At 40.0% G+C, this 20,407-nt stretch overlaps 1 protein-coding gene across 1 annotated transcript in view; it reads right to left on the bottom strand.

Moving 5' to 3' along the window:
• LOC117532313 (ryanodine receptor 3-like) overlaps positions 1-20,407 on the bottom strand; it is a 323,993-nt gene that overhangs the window by 284,252 nt on the left and 19,334 nt on the right. Inside the window, 1 exon segment of the mRNA XM_034195633.1 lies at positions 6,445-6,564. Within this exon segment, the coding sequence (XP_034051524.1) occupies positions 6,445-6,564 (120 nt within the window).

Genomic DNA, 20,407 nt, shown 5'->3' with positions numbered 1-20,407 from the left:
ATTTTGTACATACAGTGCATCCAGAAAGCATTTCTTCAATTTTCTAATAATTACACCAACAGTTGTTGCCTTCTCACCAAGGTGCTTGCCCGTTGACCTGTAGCCCATCCCAGCCTTGTACACATCTACAATTTTGTCCCTGGTGTCTTCAGACAGCTCTTTGGTCTTGGCCATGGTGGACAGGTTGGAGTGTGATTGATTGAATGTGTGAACATGTGTCTTTTATACAGGTAACAAGTTCAAACAGGTGCAATTAATACAGGTAAATAGTGCAGAGTAGGAAGCTTCTTAAAGAAAAAGTAACAGGTCTGTGAGAGCCAGAATTGTTTCTGATTGGTAGGTGATCAAATACGTATATCATGCAATAAAATTCAAATCAATTATTTAAAAATTCTAAAATGTGTTTTTCTGATTTTTTTTTTTGCTTTGTTTTGTTTTGATTCTATCTCTCGCAGTTGGAGTGTACCTACAATAAAGATTACAGACCTCTCCAGTCTGTATTTGGGAAAACTTGCAAAATCGACATTAGATCAAATACTTATTTGCCTCACTGTATGTAAGTTCTTTAATTTTATCAGTTTTTGGGATAATTTGGCACATCATGTCACTTTAAATAAGTCATAAAAAGTGACTAAATTAAACAGTAAACCATTTGTGCCTACAAACAAATACAGTAAGATAGGATAAGTGTTGAGTAAAACCATGATTTTACTGTTGGACAGTTAAATGTATTGTGCAATAGTGAGACCCACTTACATGAGAAGGTTTGTGTCCCAACCTAAAGTGAATATGTGTTTCAATACAAATGTAGCTTGAACATGTAACTGATGTGTTTGTTTGTGAAATTGTGTTCAGTTCTTCTGACACAAAGACAATAAAAACACTGATTCGAGTATTTCACAGCTACAACCCCAATTCCAATGAAGTTGGTACGTTGTGTAAAATGTAAATAAAAACAGAATACAATGATTTGCAAATCTTCTTCAACCTATATTCAACTGAATACATCACAAAGACAAGATATTTAATGTTCAAACTGATAAACTTTGTTGTTTTGTGCAAATATTTGCTCATTTTGAAATGGATGCCTGCAACACATTTCAAAAAAGTTGGGATGGGGCAACAAAAGACTGGGAAAGTTGATGAATGCTCAAAGAACACCTAATTGCAAACAGGTGAGTGTCATGATTGGGTATAAAAGGAGCATCCCCAAAAGTCTCAGCCTTTCACAACCAAAAAATCGGGTGAGGATCACCACTTTGTGAACAACTGCAAGAAAAAACAGTTTAAGAATAATGTTTCTCGATGTTCAATTGCAAGGAATTTAGGGATTCCATCATCTACAGTCCATAATATAATCGGAAGATTCAGAGAATCTGGAGAATTTTCTACACATAAGCGGTAAGACCGAAAACCAACACCGAATGCCCATGACCTTCGATCCCTCAGGCGGCACTGCATTAAAAACCAACATCATTGTTTAAAGGATCTTACCGCATGGGCTCAAGAACACTTCAGAAAGAAGATTTGGAGTAACACATGCTGCCATCCAAGCAACGTCTTTTTCAGGGACGTCCCTGCTTATTTCAGCAAGACACTGCCAAGCCACATTCTGCTGTGTTACAACAGCGTGGCTTTGTAGTAAAAGAGTGCGGGTACTAGACTGGCCTGCCTGCAGTCCAGACCTGTTGCCCATTGAAAATGTGTGGTGCATTATGAAGCACAAAATACAACCATGGAGACCCCAGACTGTTGAACAACTGAAGTCTTACATCAAGCAAGAATGGGAAAGAATTCCACCTACAAAGCTTCAACAGTTAGTGTCCTCAGTTCCCAAATGCTTATTGAGTGTTGTTAGAAGGAAAGGTGATGTAACACAGTGGTAAACATACCACTGTCCCAGCTTTTTTGAAATGTGTTGCAGGCATCCATTTCAAAAGAAACAAATATTTGCACAAAAATAATTAAGTTTATCAGATTGAACATTAAATATCTTGTCTTTGTGGTGTATTCAATTGAATATAGGTTGAAAATGATTTGAAAATCATTGTATTCTGTTTTTATTTACATTGTACACAACGTCCCAGCTTCATTGGAATTGCGGTTGTAGTTGTTGATCCTAAATAAACCACATTTTCTCCAGTTGATGGGTTTCGACATCATGCGCTGGTGCTGCATGTTGCCACATCAATCACCTCGCAGAAATGCTTTGGCTGTTGATCTGGTGCCCACCCGGGCAGCTCTGTGTTTGCGGTTCATCTGCTGCAGCTATGCTTTATGTGGGCGCCCCCTTGGCTAAGTGAAATCGCTGGGTTTCCAAGCAATGACGCGTCTTCGTGCAGGATCGTGCTCGGGAAATGAGCACTAATGCCCTCTGCTCAAACTAACTTCACCCCGTCTTTCAGGTTCACTCCACCACTACCAGACTCGTTCACCGTGAAGAAGTGCCATCCTGCTCAATCCTCCAAGCCCACTTCTAAATTGCCATTTTGGGTTTCCTTGGCCTCGCCATTATTGATCTCTAAGGTGCAGTGATGCCGTTTCATAAAAGTGGCAGGCAATGAAGACAAAGTGGAGGACGGGGAGAGCATCCATCACACCTGTCAGGTGTAATTACCATCCAGTACCTCCCTCTGCACACACACACTCCCCTCACACACCTACTTCATGAAAGGAAATAAGAAACTAAATATCCCAGTACATTTTTCTCTACTTACCCTAACGACACGGCGTACATCATAACTTCGCCCTCGCTCAGACTTCTCATCGGAAATCATGTTTGTTACACATTGTAGATACCTGGTGAGCCAGCTTCAGTGAAATTAATCTCAGACAATATTAATGGATTATGATTAAAAGACAATCAATGTGGAAAAAGCCCATTAGCCCCGCGGGCAACAGGCTTTCATGTGCAAAAGCATTAGCAGATTAGCAGCAGAGCAACAGGGCGAAGGAAGGAAGGTTGGTGAAGCTCGGAAGTTCTCACGATTCTATTGAATGGCTATGTCCAAAGATGCTGCTTTATTTTGGTGGCAGGGATTTGTTACACAAAACTGTGCTCAGTAGCCAAGATGCTGATTACAAGAGAAAACAATTAAAGTCAAGTGTCTACATTAAAACACAGCACTCAGTCGCACAAACCAGCAAGTGCGTCAGCAGCTGCAACTGTGCCGCGGAGCTGCAATAAAGCTGCGAGCAATAATGGCCAACAACGGCACCGTTTATGAAACAATCCATCAAATACATCCAGAGGCATAATGTCGGGCAATGATGACTTGAAGGCGGGCAGGCAGAGAAGTGATGTTGTCCCTGAACTAAGAGGAAAAAACAAAAATAAGATCATCAAATTGACGTGTTCTGATGTGTTGATGGGCTCAGTTTTCTTCCTGCTCACTGATTTTGTGATGGACACAAACAAGCATGAACTCAAAGAATGTTTGGTTTCCATGGAGCTCCTGCTCTCACGCATAAAACATCCTTTGATCAGCTTCTTTTTTTATGTAGTTCACTTACTCCATGTGATTATTGTTGTTTTTCCCAACTGCTCTGCATCTTTCTCCTGTATTTGTGTGAGGTTCATACAAGATAATCAGATCGAAACCACAATCAAGTCTCATGTCTCTGCCGTCTGAGACGAGTCGCGTGGTTTGCAGTGACCTCTGGAGTCCTGTACATTTTACTTGTGAGCTTTTCATTTGTACTGGCCCAGTTACTAAAGTGACCCCAAAAGGCCTATTACATTGGGAGTTAAAAAGTCAAAGGTCAAGGCCAGTGGCACATACTTTGAAAAAATTTTGTGAGCACAATAATTTCTTTTTTTAACTGCCCTGTTTTCAATAAATATGATATGTGTGTTTGGTATATTGACCCCAAGAAGCCTTTCTGCACTGGGATCAAATGGTCAAAGGTCAAGGTCAATGACAAATCTTTGTCAAAATGTTCTAAACGCAGTAGCATTTTTCTTAATTACCTGATTGTCACCAACCTGGGTATGTGAATTAGGCATGGTGACCCCGAAGAGCCTAGTGATTTTGAGGGACAAATAGTCAAAGGTCAATGTTAGGCATATTGACCCCAAGATGCCTATTGACTTTGGCCTTAAAACGTCAAGGTCTACAACTTCATATAAATTAATTAAAAATACATAATACAGCTTCCTGATGAAGTGGGGTAGAGGAAGATTTTCTTAAAAAGAAGACCCCATAGTTCATCTACAATTTGCCAGAAAGTACATCTGAGATGAAAGCCTAGATTTCATGTTTTGGTGAAAGAACCTTTGGTATTTCTTCAAAATTGATGTAAATAAAGTCCAAGACATATTCAGTGACTTGGAAATGTTCATGTCCCCCTGACCTGTCAGAAGAAACCTGGCAATAAAACTGATTATTATTTACAGGTTTTATCAAGTTTTAGAGATTTGCTTTTAGAGTTTGAAAAAGATAATTGTACTATTATTTATTCTTTATATTTTTTGTATTTCTTGTATTTGAAATGGCATAAACAAATTAAAAATGTGTGAAATACCTAGTGTTCCAATACTTTTGGAGGGCACAGTATCCTAACCTCATGATAACCTCATAAGTGTGGTATTATTACTGTTTTGTTTAAGAATGTTGAAGTTTCACTGTTGATGCACTTTGTGTGAAATCACAGTCATATTGTATATCATATTGATATGACCATATTGAGATATGATAATGTGGCCATACAAAAAAAAAAAAAAGCTGAAGCTGAAAGGCAACAAAAGAAAAATGCTTAAAAACAAGGGGGGGGGGGTGTCTGGGGAGGCAGAGCTCCCCCTCAAGCTGAACGGTTTTAGTCATGCTAATGCTCCCCTGAAGCATTTGCTCAAAAAATGTCTTAAGGACCTAAATGGCATGATGAGATGCTGAAGAGCTTTGCTCATTCATGTCTGTGACCTATATGATACATATTAGTCATTGTACGTTTTCAGCTGTAATATGTTGTGACCTGATTGTCTGTTGTGCTATGGCCAACAGTTAACTCGATTGGTTAGTCCAGATGACAGGGTTCAATGGACTGAATATTTAATTAATCTGATTTCACACTGCCTCAGTTGCTACGTCTTCAACATGAGCTTCTTCCTCCCAGCACTGACGCAACCTCCCCAGAGGTACAACACCATCCATCCATTTTCTATGGGTCACGGGGGTGGGCCGGACCCTATCCCAGTAATCATAGGGCATGAGAAAGGGTACACCCTGGACGCGACACCAATTTGACACAGGGCCACATAGAGACAAACATTTACACTCGTACGCACTCCTACGGTCAATTTAAAGTTTCCATTTCACCTAACCTACATGTCTTTGGATGTGGAAGGAAGTTGGAGTATGTGGAGAGAACTCACACAATCATGGGGAGAACACACAAACTCCACACAGAAAGGGTAGGAAGCAAGCCCAAGATCTTTTTGTGCTGTGAGGCATCAGTGCTAACCACTAATCCACCGTACCGCCCCACACTGAAAAAAATGATCCTTTGGATCAACTTAAAAAAACTGATGGAATTTGTTACAGCTATTTTTTTTTTAGTTTTTCACAACGTATATTTATGATTTGGTAAGGTGATTCCAGCAGATTTAACCCCTTAACGCCTATTGTCGCATATATGCTACAATATTTGACTCAAATATGCAACATACCAAATTGACCAGTATGCCGGTTGTCGCAAATTTGCAACATACCATTATTATTATTATAACATTATAACATAAATTATTACCAAAATACCAAAATTACTATTTATTTTTTGTGCAAAAGTGAAATTAATAATCTTAACATTATTTACCAGCTACTTAAAGGCAAAAACACACACAAAACATTTTTTTTTATATACAGCTATATAAATTCAGGCGTTAAGGGGTTAAACTGGAAAGCGCAATTTTCCATTAGATCAATGTCAATAAGTACATTGAATTAAGTGCACTGATGTTTCACTTTTTTCAGTGCAGTACAACACCATCACATTGGAAAATTCGTGGGACAGTCCTGGGATCCCTTGAATGGAAAGTTGATTGTCTCAGGTGCTATGTCTTAAACATTATTGATTTTATGGTAGTTGGAAATACTGATAAATGTTGGGCTGATGTAAACCTCATAACTATACTGTATATACAAGTTCATTTTGCAGCTGTACATCCAACGGACCTTCAACATGTTTAGCTACACAGAAAAAAAAAAAATGGTAGGTACAATTGCAAAATTGGGGGACAAGACCCAAAGAAAGCCAAAATACCAAAAACTAAACCAATTCATAAAAACATGGTCATAACTATATTTCTGTGCATAAATATGGAATTAAACAGCCATATAGTAGCTTTTTGATAAATGCACAGAGCTAGGAAATCCCAATCAAATGTATCTCTGTATCACACTGCCCGTCTTACAGTAATAATGAAACCTGAAACTGTGGGGTCACTACCTTTGCCTCAGATGTGGGCTCAAGGTAACACAGCCGATTGCCCAGCCCCTCAGCAGCCAGGCAAAACTTACGATTCTCCTTCTGGATGCAGGCCACACACTGGAGCACCACTTCATCATCCTGTCAAGACAAAATGGAAAGACGTCAGTCTGTGCACCCGTGCATGTGGCATGTGTGCATCCGTGTGCAAATGTGCCTTGATGGTGTTTGTGTTAGGTCTCGAGTCTGGAATTCCGCAGGAAACAGTCAGCAACACTCATCCTGACAATGTAAGCCAAGTGTAATACTTCTAGTATGTGTGTTTATGTAAAAGAAATTTATCTCCAAACAAGCTTGTGATGATTACAGCATGCAGTTCTCTATATAAGGTAGGTTTGTTTTTGAAGAAGTATATTTGAAAATTGTTCAGAAATCTCAACAAAACGTCTTTGAAAGATCAGTCTTGGGATCACACATCCTAAGCACCACACTCATCTTTATCCTCACAAAGTGGATGAATATTTTTACAGTCACCAGAATCGAAACCCCCGTTTCCATGTTCATCTAACTGTGGAGGTTTGTATGTTCAATGCAATTCTCAAACAAACCACCCAGCTCTGGTATTGTTGGTTCCATCCAATCTTCATGGATTGATTAAAAAATACTGCCTATGTTACTTAAAAAGTGCATACATCCAAAGGTCAGAAACTACCTTTGGTTGGTTGGTTTGTCAGAAAGATCACTCAAATATGGCTGCATGGAATTCCACAAAACTGTAAAAGACATTGCTACTGGACCAAAAGAAGAAAGAACAATAGGGAAGTTCTTTATAGGCCCTAAGGCCTAGTCCCATTCGTGTGAAGTGAGTCTACGAGTATCACTAGATAGGACCATTGAAGTCCATCACAGGTTACTTCTCCAGTCAAAGATGGCACCATTTACAATTAGGTGGACAATGCAGAGGAAGTGTCTTGTACAAGGACAAGTCAGTCCAGGAAGCAAAAATATTACAGTTTTTGTCAATCGCTTTGACACTAGTTTCACAACCTTGATGCCACTTTTCACAATGCTAGATACAAAACTCACAACCAATGATCAAAATGCACTTTTTTCAAAACTCTAACACTTTTTCCAATGTCTTGGATGCAATTAACACAAACCAAAGATCATTTGGTTGATCATTGAACTATAATCACCTGTTCAAAATGACTTAGGATGAGCATGTTCAGATCATGAAAGTTTCAGGATGACGACAATGATTGACACCAATTTGTTACTGATGATTGATCTGACCTTGTAGTGTGAGTATAAATAAGTGGCATCCACAACAACATCTGTAGTGATACAACATGGAGCACCATAGAGGTCAAGTAGGAGAAGGAAGAGGAGGAAGACATGGTCAAAGGAATGGCAGAGGACAAGCACCCCTTTTGGGTTTTCTTTCACCAAAACATTAAATCTAGGCTTGCATCTCAGATGTACCTTCTGGCCAATTGTAACTGAACTTTCAGGTCTTCTTTTTAATAAAACTCTCCTCTGTACCACTTCATCGTGAAGCTGTATAACTGGTGATACAAAATGCAAAACATGCACTGTGCACAATTTCTCCAATTACAGCCACAGACGCCTGTAACTTCTTCTGGATTATCTAGGTGTCTTGGTGGCTTTCCTCCCTCTTCTCCTTCTTGCACAGTCACTCACTTTTTGAGAACTGTCTACTCCACACAGATTTACCACAGAGTGCCATACTGTTGCATAGTTCTTCATAACTGATGTGAATAAAGTCCAAGACATATTGAGTGACTTGGAAATGTTCATGTATCCAACCCCCTGAAATTGATTATGTACAGGTATTATACCAAAGGGGCTCATTACTTATGCAACCCATCAACTTTTATATTTTTAATTAATTTATATCAAGTTGTACAGCTTTACTTTCAGTTTGAGTCAAAGGAAGATAATTTTAGAAATTTTTATATTGAGAAGCATGATTTACTTTTTGTATCTGAAATGCCATAAACAAATTAAAATGTGTGAAATACCAAGGGGCTGAATACTTTTGCAAGCCACTGTATCTGCAGGACTATAAAGGGAATGCACCGATTTTAGCACTATCTGCTACATTTTGATTTTATGGCTTTGGATGATATCCAGGAGTTAATTATACTGTTATTAACACTGCGAGATAGCGGCGCTTGATCGTTTTTGTCTATAATCCAAAAACTGAAGGTTCTTGCTACAGTGCACAAGCAGCTGAATTGCAAACTGCCTCAAGCACATTTATGGAGTTACTGTATCATCTTGACTTTACTGTCCAATTCTTCACGATATACCGGGACCATAAATACTTGGACTTTAGCAAAACGTATCAGCAATCTTTAATCTGCAGCTGGGCTGTGGGCTGTGTGAATTGTATCTGTGAACGTGTTCTGCTGTAAAGGCAGCTGTTGCCGGCTTGCAACTACCCACAATGCATTCTTGTGGGAGAGCAGCAGCTGAAAAGAAACATCTGATGCCACTGTTAGCAAAATGACTGTTTACAGTGTTGGCCCTGAAAATGCTGAATTAGACATATTTACTCTTTACAACAGCAGAGTGAGTGGAATCTGCTAATATGTGCTGAGAGAGAGAGAGAGAGAGAGAGAGATGCAATATTTAATGTGAGGGGACTGTGCAGAGTGCAGCAGTAACACTAAAGCACTCCAATGCAATGCAGCAGAGCCAGACTCAGAGAACGCTATACGCCCCCCTCTTCACCGAAAAAAAGAAAAATTGTTTATGGCTACAATAAAACAAAATCCTCTAAGTACATTTCCTCCTGTAAAGATTTTCTTCATGAATATTTTGCAACATGTAATAGGCATGCATGCTGCACTGCCCCACTCTGCAGCATGGCGGCGCAGTGGTCAGCATTCTTGAATCACTCAAAGAAGATGCATGGGTTTACTCTGGTTTCCTCCTAACACCATGGGCAATGCCACTATATCCAGCAAGTTGAGCAGTTCCATCAGACAGGCCTTACAAACATCCTGAACTTCAAATGGCAAGACAAGGTCTCCAACCTGGAAGTCCTGGATGGATGTGGACTGCTTAGCATTGAAAGCCTGCTAAATCTGAGCAGGACACGCCATACTCAAAATACTATAGTGTGGCCAACTGAAGAAGGGTCACCGTGGTCTTGGAAGACCTTGGAAATGCCTCAAAGACACCTTGATGACAAGAATTGAAGGATACAGGAGAAGTTGAACTGATGTGAACTTGCCCTAGGTGTGAACTGGGCCTAGGGGTAAACCTGCCTCTGCCCCTAACGCTAACCCTAACTCGCATTGAGCTTTTAACCCAGGCCAAGTTCTCCCAAGGGATGAGTTCTCTTGTTACCGAATTAAAGCCTGCAAGTTTGACAATATCTGTTGAGAAGCCCATACCCTTGACCACTTTTACCGGAGGCAGCTGTACTCCACTGATGTCAAGACTTTTAAGCAGAAGAAGTCTTTGACAATCAAAGAGAAATGGGAGAGGCATAAATGGTGTGCAACTGTCTGTCCAATAGCACATTCCATCATGAGAAAGATTGAGATGGTGACAGATGATCCATTGTGGCAACCCCAAACAAATGGGAGCCACAAATCAAAAAACGTCACCCAACAACAAAGTAATCTCTTCCTTGATCTCTTATCACATTTTAAATTTCACCTCCGTCTTGTCTTAGAAGCCAACTGTCTGATTACCTTTGATCCTTGAAAAATGGGGAAGCACATGTCGAGGTGCCTTAGTTCTTAAAGCATTTGCACAATTTTGACAGAATTAGTCTTAAGCTAAAGATCTCAAACTACCATATTTTTCAGAGTATAAGTTGCATTTTTTTTACTAGTTTGAGACATCCTGTGACTTACAGTCCAGTGCACCTTATACTCTGGTGTGACATATACTCTGGAAAATATAGTAATTATTTGCTCTAAGCTTCTGTGAGCCACAGCTCCAACAGTAACGTTCTGTCACTGTCCAAACATATCTGGACCTCATTGTATAATATGTACAGTAGAAAGTGGCTCAGCTCGAATTGATTGTGACATTCATGGGACGTTTATGGGAGACACTCTGGAAAACATTAACAGTCTTGGATCAATATGAAAATACGATTTGACTCGCACATGGATTGAAATGAAAAGCCATCTGCAACCAATCAAGAGCAACACATGTAACCGGTCCACTGTGCACGGAGCCCGCAGAGACGGAATGAAGTGACTGGGATCACATCAGGATGGTATCGATCCACACATTGCACTCCTGCCTGTCTGAGTGCCAAGACACACCAGCACTCATGTGCGCTGCCAATCACACAATCATCTCTTTCATCAGAGAGGTTCGCTTTCATGTCCTGTCTCACCCATGACTGGTTCTTTTCTCACCTGACACTCTCGCTTCATTCCGTTTATCACAAACCTCATTCTGACTTTGTCTGTGGCTGCTGCAGAGCAGGGGGCAACTCACTGCTACTGCTATCATTCATTCATAAAGTGAAAGGAAACCAGACCTTCTTATGAATTTTGGATGGTCTGGTTTATAGAATCTAATGGGAGGATTAGCCTTGGAGGGTTTGTGCTGGCTTTGGGCAATGAGCACCTGAAACAATGTACCAAGAGACAGTTGACGTGCATAAGACACTGAGGTACAATGATGACAGTAATGGAACACGTTAATCTGTTTCTCCATGGAGGCACACTGGAATTATAATTGGCAGATCTGATAGACTGGCCCAAACTATTATAATGCGGAAGGTAATGGTGAAAAGTAAATTCTGTCAGAAAGACAGATTTCAAAGCTTTCATTCAGATTCACCAAATCAATAACAGCTGTTATCTGTAATAAGCAGCCAGTCCCCCATTAATGTTATCAACTCACAACTAATACAAACCTTACACTTTCTTAAAAACAACAACAACAAAACAGTTGTCATTCACCTCCCTGCTGCTTGCAGTTGCTGACCTTGAAGCTACCTCCTCCACCCTACAGCCACCCATCTGTTCCTGCCTTTTTCTGATGGCAGTATACAAGATCTGCATATGCCTACACCTTTGTGATGGGGATCCCACAAAAAGAACATTCTAACATTCTGTGCATTCTCACTGTATTTCTTCAGCCTTCTGGTTACGCAACAAAATATGTGAAAAACTAGCAGTAAGTACCGTATGTCTTTTTGGATTACTGTACCAAGATGGTAGCCTCCGTGAGGGGGTCCACACATATGTAAATATGAAGTCATCATTCTAAGCTTATGGAAACATATCAGTTCATTGTTTCAGGGAATTATACACTAATGAACAGATGCTATGAATGCTATATTCCATTTCTGCTAAAAAAAAAAAAAAAAAAAAAAAACAGCCATAAATCCTGCACACTGCAGGTTTATTTTAAGTCAGTTTTCAGTTTTGCTGTTTAGATTTGATTTTATTCATTTCTAGTCAAGATTAGTCATTGACTAGTTGATGACTAATGGCACCTGAGTAGTTCACTAATGATGTTTTTTAACAGTCATTCCAACCCCAACAAATATCCACTATCCACTGCTACTGAGACATAGTGGTTCCCACAAGGAACCCACCTCATAAGCATCCAAATTTCGGCATGTTATTCTCCCAAAATGTAATCAGCCCATCTTATTCCAAAATAATCTAATGTGAAGTGTGGAAAAGAGAGACAGATGCAATCATGACAACATAATGTCCCACATATTATGTCCATTGTGGTGAGACATAAAAACAAGAGGTTTTCTCAAAGCAAATGGTTCATTCACCTGATTTATAACAATGTGTGGGAGGTGGCGTGACCCAACAGCACAGCTTGTTGACGGATAATTCTGCCATATCAGTTTGTCCTCATGCATTTGTCACTCACTCTGTGCACATAATTATAGGGAGGGTTTGATGGTGCACAACACCAACAGCTGCACCTTCTTCCGACGCATGAGTTATGCTATAAGCATATCAATGAGCAGGATGTGATGGCAGCTCTTATTCTGTCACTTTCACCCAATCACCTTCTCCAGCTGCATAAAGGCACAACAACACTGGAGATTTTTGCATAGTGACAGGAAGAGATACCCAAAGTCTCAAAAACAAGACCTAAGTAAGAATTGAACTGTGCACGAATTCAAGCAGCCATATCTGATGTGCAGACTCGTTTTCTAAAGTGCACCACCGAATTCCTGAGTGTGCGGCCTGACACGGCTGTAAGAGTTTCTAAATAAATTATTGTTACTGATGATAGCGAGGAGTGATCATACAGTTTTTAGGGGCAAGTAATGGGGTGTTAAGGGTTGTAAAAAAAATCATCATAACATTAAAACCTCTTTCAGTGAGCAATTATTTAAGAAGCTTTTCTTCTCTCTCTCCTTCCCTTTCCTCTGTAGTTTAATTTATTTATTTTGAAGAAAAACTGCTGCATCTTTTTCATTCCAGCCCTCCAGAAAACCAAAGACAACAAGCCAAGGTTTGTGGAGTGTAACTTAACGTTTTTTTTTTTTTTTTCCACAGGCTTTCTCTTAAGTACTACGATAAGTACAAGTAGAAGCAATCTGAACCAAAAATGCACTCAGGAAGAGTCTAAGCCGGATGTTTGGAGGGACGTTGACAGAGTGTGAGGAGTTAGTGCAGTGCAGCGATTGCCATCCATTCTCTGAAAGGGACTCTTAGCACCTTATCATGCAGTGCAAAGGGCTGCAAGGCTTTGTCAGTGTATTCTCAAGTACATCCTGGAGGCACTACAGCTGCAAAGCGTTGGCCGCAAAGAGACACACTGAAGTGAGCAGTGTGATGACTGAATTGCAACATTATTTCATGACTTTATCCAATGCCTCCCTTTAGGGTTTTGTTGCCATGATTCGCACTATAACCTTATCAAACTTCATACCCCCAACTTATCATTGCTTTATCTCATTTGAGATACTGTCTCTTCATGACCTAAGATGAAAATATACGAAACCCTGTATGTATAAAATGTCAATCTGTGTTCATAAATGTTTAAAATGTACAAAGGCTCATCAAAATGCATTGATAGATAAGGAAGTACATAAATGTGTACTTGTTAAAAAAGTGAATTATTCCTTCTGTTGAGAGAGTTGATCAGTATGTCCCATTACATGAAGAGCCATGGTGCTAAAATCCAGACTGTGCTCTTGTACCTGCAGGCTTGTTCTTTAAGTTCAGGTTTTTCATCAAATTTATCGGAAAAGTCTGGTAAAATCGATCTGACACAGTGGCACCTCTCTGCACTGTAAAACTCAGTGAGTTAGCTGAACTCAAACCATTTGAGGAAACCGACTGCCTTAAACCATTTGAGTTTGCCAACTTCAATAAAATAATTTTCAAAAATTTAATTGTTAAAGTTTTAGTAACTTAACAATTTCTAGTTAATTAAACTTATGTAAATCTAGTTTATGTTTTTCAATAAAAAAAAGTGACAAATGTCTGCCTAAAAAATTTGCATTACATTCTTTGGTTTACTTATTGACTCTGCATTGTGTTGTTATGACTCCGCCAATTCTCTCCCCTTGTGACGCAAACTCACAATCTACAGCATGGAAGTTGGACTCTCTAACCAGAAGGCTAAAACCCAGGGCTCTGGCCTTGTGACCAGAGAATCCTTTTGAGCTGTTGGGAGTGAGGTTTACTAACTACATATGCACAGCTACACCTGCTGGCCTCTGTTACATAAACTCAATTAAAATGGGTGAATGGAAATACATCACCAACACTTAAATGCCCCAAAACTTTGAATGCACTTAAAAGAACTGAGTTGTTATGACAACAATTCATTTTTGAGTTAGTTTAATTAATGGAAATGAGTGACTATAACTTTTTTCAAAGGTTGAGTTACATTAACTTAATTATTGTATTAAAATGGAGTGTTTGGTTTAACAGTGTGGGACAAGTGTGAAGGGTAGAACTGCAAAGAGATCATACTGAAAGGCAAGAAACAGGTTGACCAGCTACAGCTTTACCAAAGTATAATATTTTGTTTGCCCATGCTTGATACCATCATACAGAGATATTTTCTAACAAGTCTCCTTCATCACAGTCAGCAAAGCTGGCTCACATGCTGAGGCTTTGCTTCAAACAGATTGATACAGCTGGTTGGGCACTGTAGAACAAAATGCAGCTGGGCAGCATTTAGACCTCCCACGGGCTACTTCTCCCTGTGTCCTCTAACAGACAGGAAACACCTGAACCAGGCCCAAGAGAGGATCGGACAAAATATGCAGAGGCACAATGTGCCTCTGCAGTCGGTATTGCCACATTCCATGAGGCCGTGCACTGTATTTATCACTGATTTTCAAGGACCAGGTGGCCCCACATTCAAACACTCCAGTTCCTCTTGGGCCCTCCTAAGGTGTTCCCAGGCTCGACGGGAAAGAGTAATAATCTATTCAGGGTGTTATTAGTCTGCATGGGTAAGCTCAGAAAATTTGGAGAGGTATTTATCAAGGGACATCTTCTTAAAGTGCCTGAACCACTTCAACGTCTCCACACATGAAAGTGAAGCGGCTCTACTCTGAGCAATATAGATATGTGATGGCTTTACGTGTGCTCATGAACTCTGGGTTGTTAGTGTTTGTCTTTTGTTCAGGGTTGCCACAGCAGAGCCAGTTCAGACATGCATTGGGATTTGGAACACGTATCATGCTGGATGCACCTCCTGACCCACTCTGCTAATTTCAATTTATTTTCATTTATATAGCGCCAAATCACAACAAAGTTGCCTCAAGGCGCTTCACACAAGTAAGGTCGAACCTTACCAACCCCCAGAGCAAGCACACAGGTGACACTGGTAAGAAAAAAAACTCCTTCTGATGATTTGAGGAAGAAACCTCAAGCAGACCAGACTCAAAAGGGTGACCCTCTGCTTGCTAGGCTTTTGAGATATGGATAAGGAGTATACAGAGCAGACTCGTCATTAACTCTGAGTAGTTAATCACATTATTAGATCATAGATACTCAAGCAAACCAATTCCCTGTCAGTTTTGTTTCTGAGCTGAGATGTAGCAAACTATTTACTGACAACATTCAGTAAATGGTTATGTTGCAAATCTACAAATGCAGCTCAATCAAATCAAACTCTTTACTCGGAAATAAAATATACTAGTGTCCTTCAGGATGATATTTGCAAATACAGGCAACCTGCTGAAGGCAGCAAATCGTAAGCAGTCCTACCCAATGACTCCGTCCAGTCTTTGGAGTCACTGGGTAGGACTGCTACCCAATGACTCCAAAGACTGGACAGAGTCAGTCTTTGGACTCCTGACAAAGACTCCTAACAACATTCAATCAGCAGTTACTCATCCGGGTAACTGCTGACTTCTTGAATTAGAGAAAACCTTGGACACTCGTGGAAAACATGGTTCCCAGTTTTATTTTTGTACTAATTAAACCAAATGCATATGGTACATTAGATAGCAGCAGCTGAGAAAATTCAGAAGTGAATGAAATAAAAATTATTAAATAATTTGGGAAAATTACCAAAAAAAATGTTTGCAGATACCAGCAGTATAAATGAGGTTCCTCTGTTGGGTATTTGGACTTATGCTCTGGAACAAGGTAAGATACTCAACTAACCAGGAGGAAGGATGAAGACAGAGAATGATACATTTAAAAATTATGTTCCTGCATCCAGAATAATTCCATCATGGATATATACCTGTATTAGGATTTTATCATTTTGATTTTTACTCCATCTGATGCTTCTCAAAACTCAGCTCTGAGAGTTCCCAAAGTTATGTATCTTCATTGGGGTAATTACAGCCAACCTCTATTAACTGATAAAGGTGTGGACATGAGAGTTTTGGCTTTTTACACCCATCAGATAGCTGCGATGTCATAAGACACAAATGTTAAAGGAAATTTTGGATTTTTACTCCATCTGATGCTTCTACAAACTCAACTCTGAGAGTTCCCAAAGTTATGTATCTTCATTGGGGTAATAACAGCCAACCTCTACTAACTGATAAAGGCGTGGACATGAGAGTTTTGGCTTTTTACACCCATCAGATAGCTGCGATGTCATAAGACACAAATGTTAAAGGAAATTTTGGATTTTTACTCCATCTGATGCTTCTACAAACTCAACTCTGAGAGTTCCCAAAGTTATGTATCTTCATTGGGGTAATAACAGCCAACCTCTACTAACTGATAAAGGCGTGGACATGAGAGTTTTGGCTTTTTACACCCATCAGATCGTTGCAATGTCATAAGACACAAATGTTAAAGGAAATCAGTCTAAAACCCATTTATAAGTGTTAAAGAACTTAAGGCAGATGGAAATGGAAACACATGAGGCAGATTCAAGTTACCACTAAACTTAATTCATCTCTTCAACAGACAGACAGACGATGACATCACTCTGTCAGGAGGCGGAGATAATCATGCAGTACTAACTGTAAGTCATGCATTTATTTCTCGCCGTCTTTTCCTAGAATGTACCCATCAGCGTCAGCACTGTAAGACAGCATTTCTTCCAGAATGTTGAAGTGATTCATGAACTTGTAGGTTCACAGAGATTCACAGAGATTGAACGAAAGAGTGAGACAGGAGTTTGACTGCAGGAGCATTGTTCTCAGGGAAATGCTAATGCTCACTGAAAGGTGAAGTGCTTAACAAGCTGCCCTGATGCGGAGAAAAAAAAAGAAAGAATTCATACACACCATACTAAATTCTCCAGAGTGACACCATGAACAATACTGTCATATCAGCAATGCAGAAGCGAATTGCAGAAGAACCACTGAATAAGAGCATACAGGTGCACAGTGTTTGGCCCAATAGGGCCGGTGGAACAGAGAAAAACATATAACAAAGCCACTATGTGATATAGTCATGGTATGTAGTTTGTGCACTGTCTGAAGTGGAGCATGCACAGAACAAACAGAGCGACATTGCGCAACAGACTTTACTACTGAGGATTTATGTGGACAATAGCAAACACACAAATACATTTGTTGTCCAGAGAATACATTATGTACTTTCAGAATGAATGTATTCACCAAACTTTTTTACTTATCTGTGTTTTATGTGCAAATAATCAAATCAAACCACAGGAACTAATTATAAGCCATGCACACGCAATAGCGTTTTGAATGCTACACATACATTTTCTATTTTTATCTCACTCTGTCGACTTTGGGTATCACCTTGGATGTCGGGTCATTTCAAAGTCTAATGGAGTTCTCCTTCAGTTTAGACACTCATTGCACACTTGTCATTTGTCCCATGTCACGGATTCACCCTCTTCCCTTCTTGGGTGCTTGCACTCACTTTACACGTGGTAGTTCTATATTTTGTAAATTGAGATGATTTCTGATTTCATTATTCATAGATATTCTCTAATTTTGGCTACATTGATATTATGTTTAAAACAACAAAAACAAAAAAACAAAACTTGATTTGAATAATTTGTTCTCTTGCATATATAAATGATATAAAAGCAAAACTAAATCAGTCATTCCCAGATTGGGCCAGTGTTTGGGTCATACATTTGTAAAAATAAATCACATATATCAGAAATTTGACACAATTCCCTTGTCATTCAGTCTCGTTGTGAGTCTTTCATGTCATTTACTGTAAATGGCAGTAATGGCAATCATTGCTGCACACAACCAAGCTTCACAAAGTAGTTTAATCATTCTTTTCCATCTGACCCATAAATCTTCGTGGGCCTTTATTGATGCTTTGAGAAGAAATGCCTTACTGAAATGTATGTCTTTTTTTTGCCCTGGGCAATATTTCCAATCTTTACTTCAAGTGTTTGCAATGAGCTAGCCTTGCAACATGTAAGCTTTATTAAAATAATAATTTTTAAACTGTAACTGCTATGTGGGTCAGGCAATTTTATAATGATCAGAACTGTGTCAAGCCGTAACATTCCTGGTGACGGGAAAAAACGCACTACCAAAGTGACAAAAAGCAATTATGCACAACTCCAGAGAAATACTGTTGAATATGTGCATTTTTGTTACTATTTTCTAGATTTTTTGTTTAAATTCAGTGCAAAGACACACTGTCTCCAACGGATTGAACAGCAGCAAAATATGAATAAGACAGATCATAACTAACTTGCCTGATTTTAAATTCCAGATTTATGTGAGAAAATGGTTGACACATCATTTGCACTTGGCTCCATGCGAGCTGCATCTAATTATCATTGATTAAGTATGCCGTGGGTGATTAACTGGGGGCTTGATAGTGTGATCTGCCCTGTGGGTAATATCTGAGACCCTCTAGCGAAGGTGCTGTGCTTCAAGCATCCACTAGTGAACAAAATATACACAATTTGTCACTCCCTCTCCGTCTCCATTCTGTGAACAGAGTAGCCTCCACTACCAAAGGGACTTAGAGAGTTTTGTTCTGACAGAACACAAACAAGGAAAACATGGGAAATAGTTTGCTTCCACTCTTTGACAAGCAATGTGTTGTATTTTTAGGAGAAGAGCCTTGCAAGGGTCCAGCGGGAGAGGAACACTAACAGGTCCATTTGTAACCATCTTATGTCCCTGATGTGAAGCTTGTATCTTGACTCCGCACCTATTGTTTCCACTGTGTGAGGGTAAAAAAAACAAGTCCAAGGCACTGAAATGAAATGTTTCTATGGTCAAAAGGCTCAAGTATACAGTATGTCACTTTGAATATCTCAGGGAATAGCTGTAATGTTTGAAGCACAACGGGAGATCCCTGATCAGAGAAGAACACCACAGAGAAGAACACCAAAGAGCAACACACAGTGTTTAGTCTCAGTCCAAGGTCAAGGTGCACAGAATAATCAGTCCACATGGCAACTAAATCCATGAAGGGCAACAAACTGAGACCAGCTCAGTAAAAAGGCAGGGGATCAAAAGAGGAGAGATAGTCATACCAGGAACAAGGGTCAAAAAGAGCCAGCTAAAATCACAAATCACAGCAAGGCAGCAAATTCGACAGCAAGAAAACACAAGGAGATAGAATCGCTGGAAGATTTGGAAAGACACAAGCTGTTCTGGCATTGAAGAGATAGAGAGAGGGGTTTAAATACACTAGGAAAGCAATCAATGGAATGAGAAACAGATGTAATAGGGAACAGAAGGAAGGCAGCAAAAACATACACAGGAAGAGTGTCAAAATAAAACAGGAACTGAGAAAGAAAAGACAGAACAGGACCGTGACAATAGAGAGCGGTTGCAGTTGTTTCTGCAGGGAATGCTGATAAGGTAGCTATGCGTCTTCCAAAATACATCCTCCAGCTCCTCATGGGGGATCCCAAGGTGGCCACATAGTATTTGTATATCTAATCCCTAAAATAAGTTCTAGCTCTACCATGGAGGTACATAAACAACCCCAACAAGGAACTATCCAGGACTCTTATGAATCAACAAAGAAGTGTTTCAGTCACCTTTCCTGGAATAGAAATGCCTGGGAAGAGTGCCTGTTGCCGGGCAAAAAAACCACAGTAGATGCTTGGAGGCACCCAAAAGAACTGTTGCTGTTGGAATGTGGCCTCATCCCCCAGGAGGCTGATGTAGGCACAGGGGGCGTGGCCGTAGACGGTGCGGAGATACGCCTCGGCGCAGGTATGGGTGGCTGACTGGGTGCCGGCGAAGAAAATCTGAGAAACGAGGCGGCTGCGTCAGACAGAGTGATTGATGAGGGTGTGTCACAACAGAAGTCATTAAACTCTGATTCAAAAAGGAAGTCCATCGGATCTTCAATATAGGGAGGAACTCGACCTTGCTTGAACCACGTCTTAATCTGAGCCAGATCTGGGTAAGCAGACACAACATCAGGTTCGGTTTGCAGGATCTGGTCAAGCGCAGAGAAAATCCATTTTCTGTTCTGCTGGTCTGGGTTGTCCCGATATTCAAAAAATAAGTCTTGTATCCTGAAAAATATATTTGCCGTGTCTTGGAGAGCCAGGCCTTCAGCTTCGGATGACGTGTCATCTTCGAGGTCAATCCATTCTGATTCGC

The sequence above is a fragment of the Thalassophryne amazonica genome, chromosome 19 (genome assembly GCF_902500255.1).
Source record: "Thalassophryne amazonica chromosome 19, fThaAma1.1, whole genome shotgun sequence".
NCBI classification, from domain to species: Eukaryota; Metazoa; Chordata; class Actinopteri; order Batrachoidiformes; family Batrachoididae; genus Thalassophryne; species Thalassophryne amazonica.
The sequence above is the reverse complement of the archived record's forward strand: the minus strand, read 5'-3'. Positions and strand labels throughout refer to the sequence as shown.